This window comes from Thunnus albacares, chromosome 20, assembly GCF_914725855.1.
Source record: "Thunnus albacares chromosome 20, fThuAlb1.1, whole genome shotgun sequence".
NCBI lineage: Eukaryota > Metazoa > Chordata > Actinopteri > Scombriformes > Scombridae > Thunnus > Thunnus albacares.
The window spans coordinates 12,102,590-12,122,131 of NC_058125.1; the positions used below are offsets into that span (position 1 = coordinate 12,102,590).

Below are 19,542 nucleotides of genomic sequence, written 5' to 3' on the forward strand. Positions count from 1 at the left end.
ATCATTTCATCATAACCTGTCTAGAAGTTCTCTGTAATGGAAAAACAACAAACCAGGAAAACAAAGGAATGGAAATATCACACTAGAGCCATGGAGGAGGTCCTGTATGATATCTAAAAGTGGACAAACATGTCTGTTCACCAAAAGGGAAAGCTCGTATACTGTGAGTGGGGCGATATGACATAAACTTTGCAATATTCAGGAGGTGAAACAATGAAAATGGAACCATTATTAAACAGGATGTAAATATATTTGTTTGGTCCATGTTTCCCTGATTCACATTCCTGTCCACTGGGGGCGATGCCGCACAGCATTGCGGACTACAACAGTACAGAAGAAGACGGTGCTTCCATGATATCAGCCACTGTTTACATCCAGCATTTGCTCTATCAATCAGTAGCGCTTTGCTGGACCTTCTGGCAGAGTTACATGCGTATTTAAACGTACTGCAGTATTAAACAGATGGCCTTCGCTCTGCCGGTGTGGCTCGCGGTCCAGGAGGAGCTCCTCGCGCACGGCGGAGAGGTGGACTCCGAGTCTCCCAGCTGTTTCGACGAGTTCGATGATGAAGCTTTGTTCCAGATGTTCCACCTCACCAGACCCAGCATCGTCTTCATCACGGACAGTATCCGCATTCGCATGAAGAAGGTCTCTCTGAAGAAGCCAGCGCTGCCCGTGGACGCGATGGTCATGGTGACGCTCAACTATTACGCACACGGAGTTTCCTCCGCTACTATCCAGCAGAGACTCGGACTGACTCAGAACGACTGCCTCGCGATCATCTGCACAGTCTCCGGGGTTATCGCAGGCATGGCCGATCAGTTTATCTCGTTCCCGTTAACCCGAGCAGCCAGAACCAGTGTCGCCTTCAAGATAGAGAAATTGTGCGGCATCCCAGACGCGCTGGGCGTCCTGGCTGCAGCTCACTTCAAGATCAGAGCCTCTCCGTATGAGAAGGACACTTTCAGGTCTTTTGTCAACACCTTGGGGTACACGTCGGTCGTGAGCCAGATCATCTGTGACTCCGACGGCAACATATTGAGTGTCGAAAAGTGTTGTGTGGGCAGCACATTCGAGCAGGATTTGTGGGACTCGTCGTTCAAAGGAAGAGAGATGGAGGATGAATTGCATGGACATTACTGGGTTATTGGTAGGTTAAAGGCAACGGAAGAATGGGAGAGACCCGGTTGATTACACGCATAAATAATTAAAATAATAATCCTTCATTTTCATCCAAAAAATTGTAATCTGATAGCTTTCACCGTTAGCTCAGTCTTTCACCGCGTAATCGAGTTTGCTCAGGTGTCATGGCATCTCCACGACTCCAGCTCCAGATCACCATGACAACCGAGCTGGAGACAACATGGAACCTCAGAATCACCATGACAACTGAGCAAACTCCAGCTGCTGGCGGTGACCATGATATATGGTTGAAATCTTAAAAAAAAAAAAAAAAAAAAAGTGGACTAGGGCCGCCACTAACGATTATTTTCATGTCGATTAATCAATTAGTTGTTTGGTCTATAAAATGACAGAAAATTGAGAAAAATGTTGATCAGTGTTTCCCAAAACCAAGGGTGACGTCTTCAAATGTCTTGTTTTGTCCCGACCAACAGTCCACAACCCAAAGATATTCAGTTTACTGTCACAGAGAACTAAAGGAACCACAAAATATTCACATTTAAGAAGCTGGAACCAGAGAATTTGAGACATTTTCTTCTTTAAAATGACTCAGAACTGTTGATCAATTATCACAATAGTTGCCGATTTTAATAGCTGTCAACTAATCGATTAATTGTTGCAGCTCTGAAGTGGAATTAAAGTTAAAATACCTTTTGTCAAACTACTGTTTCCAATGTCAAGAATGACCTTTCAGACTAATCTTGTATGAAAAAATAAATCTATTTTAAGATTTGTATTAAATTACTTCCTTTTTTTATATTAGGAATTTTGTAACAATACCTGTTTGTTTTCATTGATGCAAGCATATTGGCATACATTTACATACTGTCACACAGCCAGTATGTAAATGTATGCACAGGAAATGATGCATGCACTTTTTGTGTGTATATTGCAACACATTATTACTTAATCCTCTTCTAAATCAAACACATGATTCATGCTGGCTTCTATGGAATAGCTGCACGTAATGCCTGTTGTTTTCCTCCACAGTGCGTGTTAATTGTCATCCGTATATTGAGAACACATAACATCGCAATCTTTAGGATTAACATTTAATGGGTTTCTTGCTCTGATGTTGTGTTAATTGTATTCTCTCATCTCTTTCTTAAAGGAGGGAGCGGCTACAACTTAAGCAAACATGTCTTGACTCCTGTGTTGGAACCCGCAAATGAGAAGGAGAGCCGCTTCAACCAGGCCCACGCCAAGATCTACGACGTCATGCGGACAACGCTCGGCTCCATGAAGAGGCGTTTCAGATGCCTGATGCAACTTGGCTTTGCGCAAGAAGGCTCTTTGGACAAAAAGTCCAACATCATCAAGGCGTGCAGCGTTCTGCACAACATCTCTAAGAAGTTCTCCGTCCCTCCCCCGCCTGTAGTTGGTAAAATCGAGCCCCTTCATCCAGGCAAGCAGCATTCAGTGTCAGTAGACATCAACTCAGAGGCCCAAAAAGCCAGACAGGAACTCATTCATTGTAACTTCTCGGTTGCCTCCAGCAGGCACGACCCACTGAGTGACACTATCACAGAGGAGGATCTTTGATGACAGTGAGAGTGTTGTTTGCTTTAGGAAGCAAGCAAACAAGATCCTCAGCACACTGACACATTAAGGCCACATTTCTGAAACAAAACCCTGCTTACAATGTGAGATTTACACACAGGTTGAAGTGAGCTGCTGTTCTGTGCCAGTTTGACTTTTTTTTTTTTTTTTTTTTGCAGACCTTGTAAAAGCACATTCAGTTATAGTTTTGTTACTAAAAATACTTTATTTCTTGCACAAATGGAAAAGCATTTTCTACATTTCTTATTGTTAATAAATGTAATTTGAAAACATTCTTTGGTCATCTGGAGTGTTATTCCCTTATAGGATAATAATAATAACAATAATACACTTTGAGTACATGAGAGGAAAACATTAAATTAAGTAAAATATAAATTTGCTATACATATACAATAAATCTATAAGACTTGAATCTTTCTTTTACAGTTACAGACACTTTATAATACAAAACAGCATGTAGACTTTAGAATTAGTTTTTCATTAAGTGCATAAATGTCTCAGTGCAGAGATAATCTCTCTTAGTTCAGACATTTGTGCCGTTTAACGAAACTCTCGGAGTGCAGTGGCATTAACATATATCATGTCCACATTCTCATATACGTTATCTTCAGTCTTCTCATCTGGCTGCAGACAATCCATGATGCATTGGTGCAGGAAAATGTACTGGGACTAGAAAGAAATAAACCAAAGTTGCTGGTCATGTGAAAAGCAGAACTCTTTTGGGGTGAAATGCATACACTGTATTGTGGTAAACACTTCCTCGTATGCAGTAATACTGCAGGACACTGCATAAATGTTTCCAGTATGAGCTACAGTACTGACATTTCTAATGACATGAGCAATTATATGGAAATCTAGGCATAACTTCCCTATGCCGTAGTACTGTAGCAGTGCTTGTACTGTATCACTTGCTGTGATGTAAGAGATTTCTTCAAAGACATAAGTGAGTGACTAAATGAAGAAGTTCCAGCTCAGCCTGAAGCAACTAAATGATCAGCTTTACCTCTGTCTGCACCATGTGTGGTCGACTCAGTCTCATCTTGTGCACAAAGGCATTGATGCCCACTGCTCTCTCTCGCTCTAGCTGCTGAAGCAGCACATCCAAGGTAATAATGGTGCCTGTCCTCCCCACTCCAGCACTAGAAGAAAGACAACACAGCAAAAGATAAGAAGTCAGTGCCCAGGTATAACGGTCATAAGCAAGTATTTCATGCATAATTTTAAAATGACATTTAGCCAAAGTGGTTTCCATTAAAAGTGACCACCAAATGGTACAGGGTACTCTAGCTCAGGCAGAAACAAGTTCTCATTCTGTACCTGCAGTGAACCACAGTGGGTTCCCCGGTCCCCTCTCTCTGTATGTAATGTCTGACCAGTTCTCTGAACTGGATCAGGACTCCAGTGCCCTGTGGGACTCCATGGTCAGGCCAGGCGGTAAAGTGGAAATGTTTCACTATGCGCTCTTGTGAGGTGTTCTTCTGTGAAGAAGATTCACATAAGTAGGTCAGTTACTTCAACCAGTATAGTGGTTGGTATGTGATTCATGAAGTCTTCATCACACACCACAAGCATCATCCTCTTCAAAAGTAAATGTGCACAAATTCAGACTGTGTAGACACACTCACAATTTTCATTCACTTTGTTTTGCTTTGTGACTTGGAGATATATTAATACCAAACTTATTTAGTTACACCATTAAAATGTTAGTTACGTACATGTTTCACTCTGAATTCCCTCAATGTCCAGTTGGACTCTTGCTCTTCAGAGCTAGTGGTGACCAGCATCTCTCCGTAAAGGCAAGTCTCGCTGTCTGCAGGCCAGTACTGTTCACACTTAGTCTGGGGAAAGGAAACATACAAAAAACAAAATTAAGTTCTTTAAGTTTTAATGTATCTGTAGTAACAATCATAGATCTGTATCAGCTCTTTGTGGGACCGAAAAACCCTTGAAAACACTGAAATAGAAATAATTGTGTGCACAGTAACACATGTAAGTTGTCACCATTTGACAACACATAAGCTATAACGGCAAATGATTCACAACAGCTCACTGATTTTTTAAAAGTTTTAAGGTCCCTTAAAATCTAGCAATAAAACTATCACATATCTTCCAGGAGACTCACCCGTCCTCCCTCGATGCAGTTGGTTACCATGACGATGCCTCTCACTCTTTGTTCCCAGATCATCCTCCAGAAATCATTGACTGTACCGGGCAGAGGACCCTGAGTAGCAATGTACTCTCGGTTGCTGCTGTAGCCCTAAGAAACAATGTCAAAGTTAATATGTACACTTCTCTAGCTTTTATATGTCCTATATTGTTCACTATGACATAAAACACAATTTTATCCTCATGAAGTCACATAAAGTCAGCACTGCATACACTGCTAGACTTCAAATGAAATTTGGCAACTTTATTCCAGATGATGAATTGTTCAAGTTTATTAAATCTTCCCCTTTTAAGGTTGTTTTTTTTGACAGTTTGAGTCAATAGTGATTGAGAAAGCTTCCTGTATGATGGAATATTTTAGTTACAGAAAGATTGTCAATTATCAAGTAATACCTACTGGCATGTAACTGGCATTAATGTAGTCAGAGATCCCATCGGGATTGGATGTAGTTAGCCTCACTCGACACCAGTCATCTAGGTTGAAAAAGCAGAAGATGGTTTAACTGTAATGCACCACAACAGCTGGAATGTGTCAATGGATCTGTCATGATGCAGCAGTAAGAGGACGAGCTTACATGGCAGTACATTGCTGAAACGGTTCTTCACTTTGTTCTCAGGCAGCAGAGCTACCTTTCGTGTCTGCTCGGTGCCAACAGGAAGAAGGTTCTGTGTGAATGTTGGCAGATGACACGCCATGTGAGTGAGACAAAGGTAAACAGAAAACAAATTCAGCAGTATCGAAACTGTACAGATGCAGTTTTACAATACTATACAGATAAAAGGAAGGAGTAGAAGAGGAAGAACAAAGTACAATAAGCTTTTTTATGCACCTCATATTCCTCGCTGAAACCTCTGTTTTCATCCGCACTTAGGTGATAGAAGTGGTCTGGAAACTTTGCAATAGAAATAGCTCTGAAAGAAATAAAACAGAACAAAAAAACACGATTGTATACCTTATCATATGTAAGGCAACTGAACTCATACATGAATGTTTCAGAATAAAGATTGACATTAAATTTACCTCATTTTGAAGACCTAATTAATTTTTTTACAACAACTGACAGTGGTGTTAACATTATGTAGAGACGATTAAAAATGTACTTACTTGGATTTATTAGATAGTCGGGAACCTTCAATGAATGTCTTTTTTCTGTGGGAAAGAAGCAAAGAGGTTCCCTGCTTGAGTCTGACTGAGTATATTTTGGCAAGATAATCTAATTAGTGTTGTCACTGAGTCTGCACCAACCTGATAATATCTGGTCTTAAAAACAAAATGAAGACAGCCAGACAGACCAGAATTATAAAAAGCAGGATAGCAATCACCGACCCTGCAATGACTCCTACAGGGAGTAAAATCTGGATTAAATGCTTTGTAACATACAGTGCAGTAATAAGATATTCAAGACAGCTGAGAATCACAGTCACAATATCTTTTTTTCCCACTGGGGTGAATATTGTAATGTATAAAAATAAGGAAAAAGTAAGAGTATACTGTTTAAAATGTACATCAGGAAAGTATAAATTAATACATTCACTTGACTCACCCCTTGGATCAGTAGGGCATTGAAAAACATATGGTTTACGACTTCTCACATTCCCAGATATTAAGGCTAAAGATACATCATATGTTCTTGCAGGTTGGAATCCAGCTATTTCGATATCCTGTGTCTCATTATTATGCTCCTTGTAAGTCTCCCCAGTCACATTCACCTCCACAGTGGTCCACAAACCATCCGGTTTATCAAAGACAATAAGGATAGAGTATCCAGCTGCCCAGTACTCGCATCGAGCAGTTAAATCCGAAGGAGCTGAGTAAAAACAAGTGGAAAGATGCATTTACAGTTACAAACCTCAACATACATACCAACAGACCAGTGTTAATATGTGATTTGTCAAAAAAGATAACGCAAATTTGTGCATTACTATAGGTACACACATTTTTGACGAGAATAAAATCATTTTAAAATCGGCACTCCACTGCAAAACATTAAATTATCGTTTAATCCAATCCCTAAGAAATAGTCCAATATAACACAGTAATATCACATACAATATTGATAACTGATTAATTGCTTAAGTCACTTATCAAGAAAAAATCCAAATATTCTGTGATTCCAGCTTTAGTGAAGTGAAGGTTTGCTGATTTGGTTTCAAGCAGACACACAAAAAACTGTACTGCAAAAGGAATATACTGTAAATACTGTATAGATTGAGAAATATCATGCTACAGTAGTACTTCACATTATGTCTGTGGGAATAATAAATGCAGACAAACATTTAGCTGATGAGGTAAACCCATTTTGAACTTACGGATTGTCAATACGTGGTCACACTGTGGAAAGAAGATGGAATTTCGTTCGTACACAAGAGACACTGAATAGTTTGCGCCAGGGTAAAGGCCAGTAAATGACACATTGCTGCCTTCAGGATTGGCAGGAATTTCTTTCGAGCCATTAGTGGCTGTTGCCTTCGAGAACAAGCCTTCAACCGTTCCTTGGATTGATGAGCTAGTAACATGCCAGGTTACACTGCTACAGTTTATGGCTGAAATGACAGAATTGATGAGAAAATAATTACAGACAAAACCCTTCATTTGTAAAAGTTAGTACAAAATTCAATCAAACATTCTCAAAAAGCTTCAATAAAATATCATTTAACAACAGAGTACATACCTGTTACTGTAAAGCCTTTAAAAGCAGTGCTGTTGAGTTTAGAGAAGGATGTGGTCACATTGAATTGATACTCTGTTCCAGGGCGGAGAGATGGGACTGAATGTGACACAACATTAGAGGATTCATTTAGTTCAACTGGAATAATTTTCCCATTGATTTGTAGAAAGTAGCTCCAGTTTTTATTCACGATCTTCCACTCCAGAGTTATACTGGTCACAGTGCGTGTTGTCACATTGACGAAATCCACCATTGGGGGAACTGATGGAAAGAAAAAAGCCTTGACTCATCACCAAATTAAGGATGTGTGCTTTAAAACACACACTCATGTATCAATGTGAATGACTTTCAGATTGAATTGTATATATTTTTATTTAATATCTGATATAGCACTCTTTATAAAGGGTCTATACGTTGTAACTAATGACTCCTAATGTATACTTGAAGGTCACCCACCAGTCAAAACAAATTCAAACAAATAATAAGTTGAATTTAATTCCATTAGTAGTCACAGTCAAAATATCAAGTGGAAAAACACCCATCTGTTACCGAGAAAATTTAAATTAGATATGTTTACTGAGCTCTGTCCTGGCTCTTGTTGTTGGGCTTTATAAGAGGAAAACATCTTACCAGTGACTGCAGTCAGGTTTACTCCACTGCTTTTGGCATATTCAAACACAGTGAAGAGAGTGAAGTCATATTTAGTCCCACTTGTGAGTCCTGAGTGAATGTATGTCCCTTGATCCGCTGATGCAGTGACGTTTATCTCCCTTCCATTGAACACAAGTGTATAGTTGAGGATGTCCTCCACTTTGTTCCACTGCAGAGTTATACTAGTCTCATTTTGTCCAACTGATTTAAAATCCTCTGCATTACGAGGTTCTAGGATGTAAAGAGACATAAAAAAGAAACTGTAACAAAATTTAATTTAAAACAATAACAGGATAAACACAACAAAATGTTGTGTTTTTGGGTAGTTTTTTTTAAATGAATAGTTTCATTCAATTCCAGTATTTTATTCCAAATGAAAACATCTTACCAGTGACTGCAGTTAGTTTTACTCCACTGCTTCTGACAGTTTCAAACACAGTGAAGAGGGTGAAATTGTATTTGGTCCCACTTGTGAGTCGTGGGATTGTGTATGTCCCTCGATCCGCTGATGCAGTGACGTTTATCTCCCTTCCATTGAACACAAGTGTATAGTTGAGGATGTCCTCCACTTTGTTCCACTGCAGAGTTATACTGGTCTCATTTTGTCCAACTGATTTAAACTCTTTCACATTAAGAGGTGCTAGAATATAAAGAGACATAAAGAAGAAACTGTAAGAAAATTTGATTTAAAACAATAACAGGATAAACACAACAAAATGTTGTGTTTTTGTGTAGTTTTTTTTTTAAAAAATGAATAGTTTCATTCTATTTTATCAGCCATAGTCAAAAATATTAAGTAAGCTCTGTCCTGGCTCTTGTTGTGGGCCTATATAAGAGAAAAACATCTCACCAGTGACTGCAGTCAGGTTTACTCCACTGCTTTTGGCATATTCAAACACAGTGAAGAGAGTGAAGTCATATTTGGTCCCACTTGTGAGTCCTGAGACGTTATGTTTCACTTGATCCGCTGATGCAGTGACGTTTATCTCCTTTCCATTGAACACAAGTGTATAGTTGAGGATGTCCTCTACTTTGTTCCACTGCAGAGTTATACTGGTGTCAGTTTGTCCAACTGATTTAAAATCCTCTGCATTACGAGGTTCTAGGATGTAAAGAGACATAAAGAAGAAAATGTAACAAAATCTGATTTTAAACAATAACAGGATATACACAACAAAATGTGTTTTCTATATATTTTTTTAATGAATATTTCATTCAGTTCCGGTATTTATCAGCCATAGTCAAAAATATTAAGTGAGCTCTGTCCTGGCTCTTGTTGTGGGCCTATATAAGAGAAAAACATCTTACTAGTGACTGCAGTCAGGTTTACTCCACTGCTTCTGACGTTTTCAAACACAGCGAAGAGAGTGAAGTCATATTTAGTCCCACTTGTGAGTCCTGAGACGTTATGTTTCACTTGATCCGCTGATGCAGTGACCTTTATCTCCTTTCCATTGAACACAAGTGTATAGTTGAGGATGTCCTCTACTTTGTTCCACTGCAGAGTTATACTGGTGTCAGTTTGTCCAACTGATTTAAAATCCTCTGCATTACGAGGTTCTAGGATGTAAAGAGACATAAAGAAGAAAATGTAACAAAATCTGATTTTAAACAATAACAGGATAAACACAACAAAATGTGTTTTCTATATTTTTTTTTAATGAATATTTCATTCAGTTCCAGTATTTATCAGCCATAGTCAAAAATATTAGGTGAGCTCTGTCCTGGCTCTTGTTGTGGGCCTATATAAGAGAAAAACATCTTACCAGTGACTGCAGTCAGGTTTACTCCACTGCTTTTGGCATATTCAAACACAGTGAAGAGAGTGAAGTCATATTTAGTCCCACTTGTGAGTCCTGAGTGAGTGTATGTCACTTGATCTTTCCCTGATGCAGTGACGTTTATCTCACTTCCATTGAACACAAGTGTATAGCTGAGGATGTCCTCCACTTTGTTCCACTGCAGAGTTATACTGGTCTCATTTTGTCCAACTGATTTAAAATCCTCTGCATTACGAGGTTCTAGGATGTAAAGAGACATAAAAAAGAAACTGTAACAAAATTTAATTTAAAACAATAACAGGATAAACACAACAAAATGTTGTGTTTTTGGGTAGTTTTTTTTAAATGAATAGTTTCATTCAATTCCAGTATTTTATTCCAAAGGAAAACATCTCACCAGTGACTGCAGTCAGGTTTACTCCACTGCTTTTGGCATATTCAAACACAGTGAAGAGAGTGAAGTCATATTTAGTCCCACTTGTGAGTTCTGAGTGAGTGTACGTCACTGGATCCGCTGATGCAGTGACGTTTATCTCCCTTCCATTGAACACAAGTGTATAGTTGAGGATGTCCCCCACTTTGTTCCACTGCAGAGTTATACTGGTCTCATTTTGTCCAACTGATTTAAACTCTTTCACATTAAGAGGTGCTAGAATATAAAGAGACATTAAGGAGAAACTGTAAGAAAATTTGATTTAAAACAATAACAGGATAAACACAACAAAATGTTGTGTTTTTGTGTAGTTTTTTAAAATTAATAGTTTCATTCAATTCCAGTATTTTATTCCAAAGGAAAACATCTTACCAGTGACTGCAGTCAGGTTTACTCCACTGCTTTTGGCATATTCAAACACAGTGAAGAGAGTGAAGTCATATTTAGTCCCACTTGTGAGTCCTGAGACGTTATGTTTCACTTGATCCGCTGATGCAGTGACGTTTATCTCCTTTCCATTGAACACAAGTGTATAGTTGAGGATGTCCTCTACTTTGTTCCACTGCAGAGTTATACTGGTCTCATTTTGTCCAACTGATTTAAAATCCTCTGCATTACGAGGTTCTAGGATGTAAAGACACATAAAAAAGAAACTGTAACAAAATTTAATTTAAAACAATAACAGGATAAACACAACAAAATGTTGTGTTTTTGGGTAGTTTTTTTAAAATGAATAGTTTCATTCAATTCCAGTATTTTATTCCAAATGAAAACATCTTACCAGTGACTGCAGTTAGTTTTACTCCACTGCTTCTGACAGTTTCAAACACAGTGAAGAGGGTGAAATTGTATTTGGTCCCACTTGTGAGTCGTGGGATTGTGTATGTCCCTCGATCCGCTGATGCAGTGACGTTCATCTCACTTCCATTGAACACGAGTATATAGTTGTGGATGCCATGCACTTTGTTCCACTGCAGAGTTATACTGGTCTCATTTTGTCCAATTGATTTAAAATCCTCTGCATTACGAGGTTCTAGGATGCAAAGAGACATAAAGAAGAAACTGTAACAAAATTTGATTTAAAACAATAACAGCCTGTCATTTTCTATATTTTTTTTAAAAATGAATAGTTTCATTCTATTTTATCAGCCATAGTCAAAAATATTAAGTAAGCTCTGTCCTGGCTCTTGTTGTGGGCTCTATAAGAGAAAAACATCTTACCAGTGACTGCAGTCAGGTTTACTCCACTGCTTTTGGCATATTCAAACACAGTGAAGAGAATGAAGTCATATTTAGTCCCACTTGTGAGTCCTGAGACGTTATGTTTCACTTGATCCGCTGATGCAGTGACCTTTATCTCCTTTCCATTGAACACAAGTATATAGTTGAGGATGTCATCCACTTTGTTCCACTGCAGAGTTATACTGGTCTCAGTTTGTCCAACTGATTTAAACTCTTTCGCATTAAGAGGTGCTAGAATATAAAGAGACAGTCATCCTTGTAAATATATATCACCATGTCTCTGTATTAGCTGCTGCGAGTTTTATGTTGCTCAACTGATAAATAGGAGTGAGTGTATAAATGGAAAATACAAGTACAAGTAAACATAGCTGTTCATCTTTGATTTGCATATCAAAAGTGCCTGAATCCAAATGTATACTCAAACATCACCTACCAGTGACAGCAGAAAAATTGTATCCAGGGCTGTTGGCTCCATTAAATGTAACGAGAGAAAAATTATATTTTGTCCCAGCACTCAAATGAGCGACCACATGTGTAACCGATGTCTCTTGATGAGATGCAGTGATATTGTCCACCTTGTCATTGTTATCATACTTCAGGAAGTATGTTGAGATGTTGTCAACCTTGTCCCACATCAGAGTTATACTGCTCTCAGTTTGATCCAACACCTTCACGTTCTTTACATCTACAGGAGCTAAAAAAAAAGACAAAGAGTTGACAGTTTCATTTTAAAAACACACAAGTCTGCACTTATAATACAAAGAAAAGCAGACATGTCACCAAACAAATGTAAAGGAGAGCAGCTCATACTTACGTGGTTTAGTTGTAATAACGGTTGTGGTTGTCAGTGGAGTGGTTGACGTTGTTGTTTGTGGTGTTTTTGTACTTGTTGTCACTGTTGTGCTTGGTGTTGATCTTGTGTTGGAGTTAGTGGCACCCTAAAAACAGAACAGCAACAGAATCATTGGGGCACACCTAATCCCAAAAATATCAAAGTTTAGTTTCATAATTCACAAAATTGCCAGAAGTGTTCACCTAGCTATGGAATCGACACTGTTGACAGAACTCTAATGCAGTAATAATATTTCTGCTTTTATCTTGTATGTATATCATACTGTACCTGTACTGTGAACAAGCAGCATGATGGGAATGTTCAAAAAACAAGTTCTACTCTACTTTCTACTCAACAGTTCCCTTATAGGTAGACAAAACCTTCTGAGACAAATATGTGATATTGATGTGTATGAACCTTGAGGAAACAGAGATCTTCAAATGCAAATTATGGTCCAGAATTCTTTTTTTTTTTTGCATATTGTACTTCTACTTTTAAATCTACAACAAGTACAACACCTAACATATGCTGGTTAATGAGCAGACAGAAAGATTAAGTCAGACAGAACTGTCACATCATTGCTTTTTTTAAATAATAGCAAAACACATTCACTGAATACAGATATTTGTGCACAATAGGCTCTTAAAATATCTTCCATGCGCCATATTTATTTCCCTATTATAACAGTCAAAATACTATATTTTTTAATAAATATAGGCTATAATACAAAACAGTATCCAGATACAGATCATCCGCTTGTCTAGAATATAAAATAAAGTTAACAATACATATTGGAGGTACAGCTCCCTTTCTGTTTTAAACTTAACAAGTTATTTCCTCATTCATACTTTTGTGTCTCTGAGGAAGTGGGTGAGAAAACATTACTGCAGCTGGGAAATAATAAATTCATATTTCACCATCTGAAAAAGTCCATCATCCTTATGCTGTTCAATAGTCTTTTTTGTTTTCTGTACAATGTACATTTTGATATTTCAGAGTATTAAACTCCACTGTCAAAACTTTGGTATGGAGCATATCGCGCACTGAATCTCTGTGGTTTTGTCACTGTATTGTTTCCTTTTGTTGAGGGTAACCTTCTGGTGAATAAAGGTACACTATCTGATCACTATCAAAGTAGAAGTTAAAAAAAACTTACCCGAAGTAGACTCAGGAAGACACACAGCAGCAAGTGGTTTGGGGTGACTTTGAAAGATAACATCATTGTAAAGATTTAATAAGCTGCAGACATACTATAAACTTGTTAAATTCCTTTTGGTTTGCCGTCCCAGGGTGAACTTCAAGTTTCTATTTTCAGTACTGCCACTTGTGTGTTGACTAAAACAACAGCACTTCAGGTTGGCAAACAATGTTTTTCAGCTGACGCAGTCCAATATTAACTTCATTTCAGTCGTGTTGACTTTTAATTCTTAACCATGTCCTCCTCTTGTAATCTCTGGTCCCTGCTTATAATGGCAAGTGACTAAGTAAATAGCTGCTTCTCCTTTTGGCCTTGTACAACCGCAAAGACCTTTGCCCCGCCTGTTACTTCCTTATTAACGGTCATTTGAGTGCCACATGTCAAAGGTACGTACATTTGAAATCAATGTAAATTGCTTTATATCTGCTGTGTGTTTGTCATTACTAGTTTGTGACTGTACCTTTATGATGTGTAAACAAACATTTATATTACCCCAGAAAATCTTTCAAATACTGCTTGAGTTAATTTATAATTATTTGTTAATTTTATTATTTGTTAGTACTTTTAAATAATTGTTTTAAAGATTTCATATTTAAAATGACTGTCTGGTCCCTTCTTTTGGGCTGATTTCACAGAATTGATTTGCTTTAGGTTTCTCTGCACTGTCTCACTGGGTTGTGATATTTATAGCTTCCTTGTGGTTAACATCTATGAAGAACTGCAGACAGAAAACACCACCACCACTTATATATTTAACAGCGGATGAGGGCTTCACAGTGTTTCACACTACAGATTAATAAAAGTGCTGGTCTGTCAAAGATAACATTATCCAGCGCTGTCCATTGGGGAAACATGAGGAGGAAGTTGGCCTTCATAAATAATAATAGTTTTCCCCATCTAATAAAGTTACATAATATCACTCTGAAACAAACCATTATGAACATATATGTTAGATACTGCGCATAACCACTGCTCTTTTTAAAAAGAATATTTATTCAACATTCATGAAAACTTACTGTATTTTATGATTTTTGGTTCCTGTCTGCATGATAACTTTTATGACATTTTAAGACCTGAACTATAAAGTTATTACTAAGTGAAACTAATATCTAACCTGGAGCTCCAATCTGGCTTTGTCAATAACATAAAGAAGAATCTACATTTCATCTATTTAAAACTTACAACTGCATGAACAAAACTGATTTAAGTTATTACTTTGGTGTAAGTAAAACCTAGTAGTGAGTTTGCAGTACAACAAAATGTGCAAATACAGGGAAAAATGTAAAGTTTTCAGGTCTATCAAAAGTATTGCACTGACCCAGGCTGACAGTATATGAGGTCCTACTGTGCACTATGTGTATCTGTAAAAATGGAAAAATACCACTTGTACAATTATTCTGCTTAACATTTCTGAGGGCATCACTAAGTCTGTTACCCTCTGAATCACTGATGCTGAATGATGCTGCACTCTTATTATCATAAGTGTTTCAGTTCCCTGTTTAGCCCACCCTCCCAGATTCTCAACAGACTGCAGTATGCTGTAACTTTACTGTAACATTTTATCCACTACATTACTCCTCACCATAGCCAAGACATAGGCTATACTGGCTTCCCATCACCACAGGTTTTATCTGAAAATGTGTCATGTCCTCATGTTTGTTGAGGTTTTCACTTGACTGAGCATCGTGGAGCACTTTGAAACACTGTTTAACATGTTGGTTGGGCCTGGAGTTTAAAAAAAAGTATCTGTTACAGTATTATGGCTCAGCAATATATGGTCACTTTTACTCAAACGTATTAAAACAATTAGCTGTTTTTTTAATGCTTAGGTTGATTGAACATTGCCGGAAATATGTCATGCTCCCCCAACACAAGGGATGGCAGCCGAGATGCACAGACTGAGAGTAGAAACACGCAAACGTAATTTGTTTTCTAGGATGGCGAAGTCATGACCCGCCCTATTCTGTCTCTGATTGGCTAATACTCGTTGCCTTCGTTGGTTGGGTTGGTTAGGTTTAGGCATGAGGAGTTAGATTGGTCAGGGTAAGCCAATCAGAGGCAGAGTAGGTCGGGTCATGACTTCGCCATCCTAGGAAACAGAAATCTTGTGTCAAGCGTAAACAAGACGATAAAATCAACCAGCCAGCCATAGTAGTACTGGCGAAGTGGAGTAGCGCTACTATCACAGGCCAAGTGAGTGACAAAAGACCAAATTTTAGCCACAGTCAGGCTCAGCTAACATATCTGTCTCTTGGGTTAACTCGTTGATGCTAACATTGAAACGTAAGCTAACCAGTCAGTCAGTATACAACTTCGGCTAACGTTAGCTGTCAGCGTTCACTTATTAAGATGGCGTCAGTAGCCTTTTGTTTGTGTTTTCAAGAAGAGATAAAGTCAGGGCTTTTGAGGTGGAGCTGATGCTTTCTTGAACTAATTCTATGTAACGAGTGTTAACCGAACTTCAGTTCAACTTAACAGCTAACAAAACATGCGTGAGCGTGACCTAGCTTTCTGAACACCTGACCTCAGAGGTTACATCCCACTTGAACCCCAACACACTTCACGACACATGACGACAGTCTGGCTGATGTTTAACTAAAGCTGTTAAATATCTGTTACTTAATAGTTGTCCGGCAAAGAAGCGCAGAACTTGTATCAACTTACTCCAAAGGGCGAGTGAACAAAATCGGGAGACACATAAAACTATCTGAGGTTAAATGTTGGCTTCATCACCACCAAGGTCAGAACTGGATTTGGTTTATACAAGTCGCATTAATTGCAGTGTTTTTTTTCTGTCTTTCAGAAATGCAGTCTGTGGTAAAACAAAACCTCCATTCGGAGTGCGAAGGAGACATCAACAAGTTCATCAACCTGAAGCTCAATGCATCCTACACCTACCTTGCTCTGGTAAGAATTATGTAACAACTACATTAATCCAGAGTAGAGCTGCAACGATTAATCAATTAGTTAGCCAACTATTAAATTAATCTCCACGTATTTTGATAATTAGTTGATCGTTTTGAGTCGTTCTGTAACAAAATTTGTCCAAATTCTCTGGTTCCAGCTTCTTAAAAGTGAATGTTTCTTTAGTCCCCTGTGATGGTAAACTGAATATCTTTAAGTTGTGGACTGTTGGTTGGAACAAAAGAAGACATTTGAGGACGTCATCTTAGGCTTTGGGAAATAGTACTATTGACATTTTTCACCATTTTTTGACATGATCAATTGTGAAAAATAATTGACAGATGAATCAATAACGAAAATAATGGTTAGATTCAGCCCTAATCCACAGCAATGTAGTTGCTGTATTTGATAAGCAGTGCTTATTAGGAAATGTATTTAAGTTCTGTTTTTGTATTGATTATTTTCCTTACTTGTCTGCACTGTAATCTCTAAATACTGTGGTTCTCTCATCTCTTTTAGGGGATGTATTTTGACAGGGATAATGTTGCCTTGCCAAAATTTTTTCCTGGAGCGTTCAGTGAAGGAGAGAGAGCAGACTGAGAAGCTGCTGGAATATCAGAACATGAGAGGAGGCCGAATTTTGCTTCAGACTATTGCTGTAAGTGCACAATGTACAGTTTAGGGCAGTATTTTCAAGCCATTTTTGTTGTAATTGAAAGATTTTTTTGTTGATGCATGAAGAATTAAAATAATAATCCTTCATTTTCATCCAAAACATCTAATCTGATAGCTTTCACCGTTAGCTCAGTCTTCCTCCGCTTAATCGAGTTTGCCCAGGTGTCATGGCATTTCCATGATTCCAGCTCCAGATCACCATGACAACTGAGCTGGAGACAACATGGAACCCCAGAATCACCATGGCAACTGAGCAAACTCTGTGACCATGAGATGCAGTTGAAGTCTTTGTTTAAAAAACAAAAAACAAAAAGTGGACTAGGCTAACAATTATTTTCATGTCGATTAATCAATTAGTTGTTTGGTCTATAAAATGACAGTGTTGATCACCGTTTCCCAAAACCCAAGGTGACGTCTTCAAATGTCTTGTTTTGTCCACAACCTTAAGATATTCAGTTTACTGTCACAGAGCACTAAATAAACCAGAAAATATTCACATTTAAGAAGCTGGAACCAGAGAATTTGAGACATTTTCTTTAAAATGACTCAGAACGATCAATTATCGCAATAGTTGCCGATTAATTTCATAGTTGTCAACTATATGTCTGTGTGTGTGTGTGTGTGTATTTTGTATGGTGTGTTCTGTGTTTTTTTTGTTGTTGTTTTGCTTTGTACTGTTTGTTGTTGTGCTGTTGTATGTTTTTTGTCAGAGACTACGGATGCAAGTTAGCTTCAAACTAACTCTGGTGCGGTGCATCTTTAATGTTTCAAACTGCTCACTGTTCCAGTCAATAAATAAATCAAACTAATCAATTAATTGTTGCAGCTCTAAAGTAGACTTAAAGTTAAAATACCTTTTGTCAAACTACTGTTTCCAATGTCAAGAATGACCTTTCAGACTAATCTTGTATGAAAAAATAAATCTATTATAAGATTTGTATTAAATTACTTCCTTTTTTTATATTAGGAATTTTGTAACAATACCTGTTTGTTTTCATTGATGCAAGCATATTGGCATACATTTACATACTGTCACACAGCCAGTATGTAAATGTATGCACAGGAAATGATGCATGCACTTTTTGTGTGTATATTGCAACACATTATTACTTAATCTTCTTCTAAATCAAACACATGATTCATGCTGGCTTCTATGGAATAGCTGCACGTAATGCCTGTTGTTTTCCTCCACAGTGCGTGTTAATTGTCATCCGTATATTGAGAACACATTACATCGCAATCTTTAGGATTAATATTTAATGGTTTTCTTGCTCTGATGTTGTGTTAATTGTATTCTCTCATCTCTTTCTTAAAGGAGGGAGCGGCTACAACTTAAGCAAACATGTCTTGACTCCTGTGTTGGAACCCGCAAATGAGAAGGAGAGCCGCTTCAACCAGGCCCACGCCAAGATCTACGACGTCATGTGGACAACGCTCGGCTCCACGAAGAGGCGTTTCAGATGCCTGATGCAACTTGGCTTTGCGCAAGAAGGCTCTTTGGACAAAAAGTCCAACATCATCAAGGCGTGCAGCGTTCTGCACAACATCTCTAAGAAGTTCTCCGTCCCTCCCCCGCCTGTAGTTGGTAAAATCGAGCCCCTTCATCCAGGCAAGCAGCATTCAGTGTCAGTAGACATCAACTCAGAGGCCCAAAAAGCCAGACAGGAACTCATTCATTGTAACTTCTCGGTTGCCTCCAGCAGGCACGACCCACTGAGTGACACTATCACAGAGGAGGATCTTTGATGACAGTGAGAGTGTTGTTTGCTTTAGGAAGCAAGCAAACAAGATCCTCAGCACACTGACACATTAAGGCCACATTTCTGAAACAAGACCCTGCTTACAATGTGAGATTTACACACAGGTTGAAGTGAGCTGCTGTTCTGTGCCAGTTTGACTTTTTTTTTTTTTTTTTGCAGACCTTGTAAAAGCACATTCAGTTATAGTTTTCTTACTAAAAATATTTTATTTCTTGCACAAATGGAAAAGCATTTTCTACATTTCTTATTGTTAATAAATGTAATTTGAAAACATTCTTTGGTCATCTGGAGTGTTATTCCCTTATAGGATAATAATAATAACAATAATACACTTTGAGTACATGAGAGGAAAACATTAAATTAAGTAAAATATAAATTTGCTATACATATACAGTAAATCTATAAGACTTGAATCTTTCTTTTACAGTTACAGACACTTGATAATACAAAACAGCATGTAGACTTTAGAATTAGTTTGTCATTAAGTGC

The 19,542-nt window shown here is 38.0% G+C and overlaps 3 protein-coding genes across 4 annotated transcripts in view; 2 read left to right on the forward strand and 1 right to left on the reverse strand.

The window, feature by feature from the left end:
* Positions 1-317: 317 nt before the first annotated feature.
* On the forward strand, positions 318-3,014 carry si:dkey-197c15.6 (putative nuclease HARBI1). The gene is made up of 2 exons (XM_044337703.1): positions 318-1,150; positions 2,294-3,014. The coding sequence occupies exons 1-2, from the start codon at positions 463-465 to the stop codon at positions 2,722-2,724; spliced, it is 1,119 nt and encodes a 372-aa protein (XP_044193638.1). The 5' UTR covers positions 318-462; the 3' UTR covers positions 2,725-3,014.
* LOC122971172 (receptor-type tyrosine-protein phosphatase eta-like) overlaps positions 2,928-19,542 on the reverse strand; it is a 28,303-nt gene continuing 11,688 nt past the window's right edge. For both annotated transcript variants that reach the window (XM_044337697.1, XM_044337698.1), the window contains 23 exons: positions 12,118-12,378; positions 11,664-11,915; positions 11,224-11,475; positions 10,815-11,066; positions 10,407-10,658; positions 9,995-10,249; positions 9,537-9,788; positions 9,079-9,330; positions 8,617-8,868; positions 8,208-8,459; positions 7,581-7,838; positions 7,219-7,452; positions 6,453-6,716; positions 6,155-6,248; positions 6,014-6,058; positions 5,739-5,820; positions 5,484-5,574; positions 5,306-5,382; positions 4,865-4,999; positions 4,458-4,580; positions 4,060-4,220; positions 3,746-3,881; positions 2,928-3,411 (listed from right to left, as the gene is read on the reverse strand). In XM_044337697.1, coding sequence (XP_044193632.1) covers positions 3,283-3,411; positions 3,746-3,881; positions 4,060-4,220; positions 4,458-4,580; positions 4,865-4,999; positions 5,306-5,382; positions 5,484-5,574; positions 5,739-5,820; positions 6,014-6,058; positions 6,155-6,248; positions 6,453-6,716; positions 7,219-7,452; positions 7,581-7,838; positions 8,208-8,459; positions 8,617-8,868; positions 9,079-9,330; positions 9,537-9,788; positions 9,995-10,249; positions 10,407-10,658; positions 10,815-11,066; positions 11,224-11,475; positions 11,664-11,915; positions 12,118-12,378 — 4,361 coding nt within the window. In that variant the 3' untranslated portion in view covers positions 2,928-3,282. The remainder of the gene's footprint in view (positions 3,412-3,745; positions 3,882-4,059; positions 4,221-4,457; positions 4,581-4,864; positions 5,000-5,305; positions 5,383-5,483; positions 5,575-5,738; positions 5,821-6,013; positions 6,059-6,154; positions 6,249-6,452; positions 6,717-7,218; positions 7,453-7,580; positions 7,839-8,207; positions 8,460-8,616; positions 8,869-9,078; positions 9,331-9,536; positions 9,789-9,994; positions 10,250-10,406; positions 10,659-10,814; positions 11,067-11,223; positions 11,476-11,663; positions 11,916-12,117; positions 12,379-19,542) is intronic.
* On the forward strand, positions 15,792-19,114 carry LOC122971181 (ferritin heavy chain A-like). The gene is given in 5 exon segments (XM_044337710.1): positions 15,792-15,907; positions 16,518-16,621; positions 17,138-17,169; positions 17,171-17,276; positions 18,609-19,114. Coding segments are annotated over 4 exon segments (261 nt in total). The 5' UTR covers positions 15,792-15,907; positions 16,518-16,519; the 3' UTR covers positions 18,630-19,114.

Excerpts from the sequence above, each read along its gene's own strand:
- si:dkey-197c15.6 (XM_044337703.1), top strand. The coding sequence starts at position 463 with ATGGCCTTCGCTCTGCCGGTGTGGCTCGCGGTCCAGGAGGAGCTCCTC. Across the intron at positions 1,151-2,293 it reads TGGACATTACTGGGTTATTG|GAGGGAGCGGCTACAACTTA; the intron begins GTAGGTTAAAGG and ends TCTTTCTTAAAG.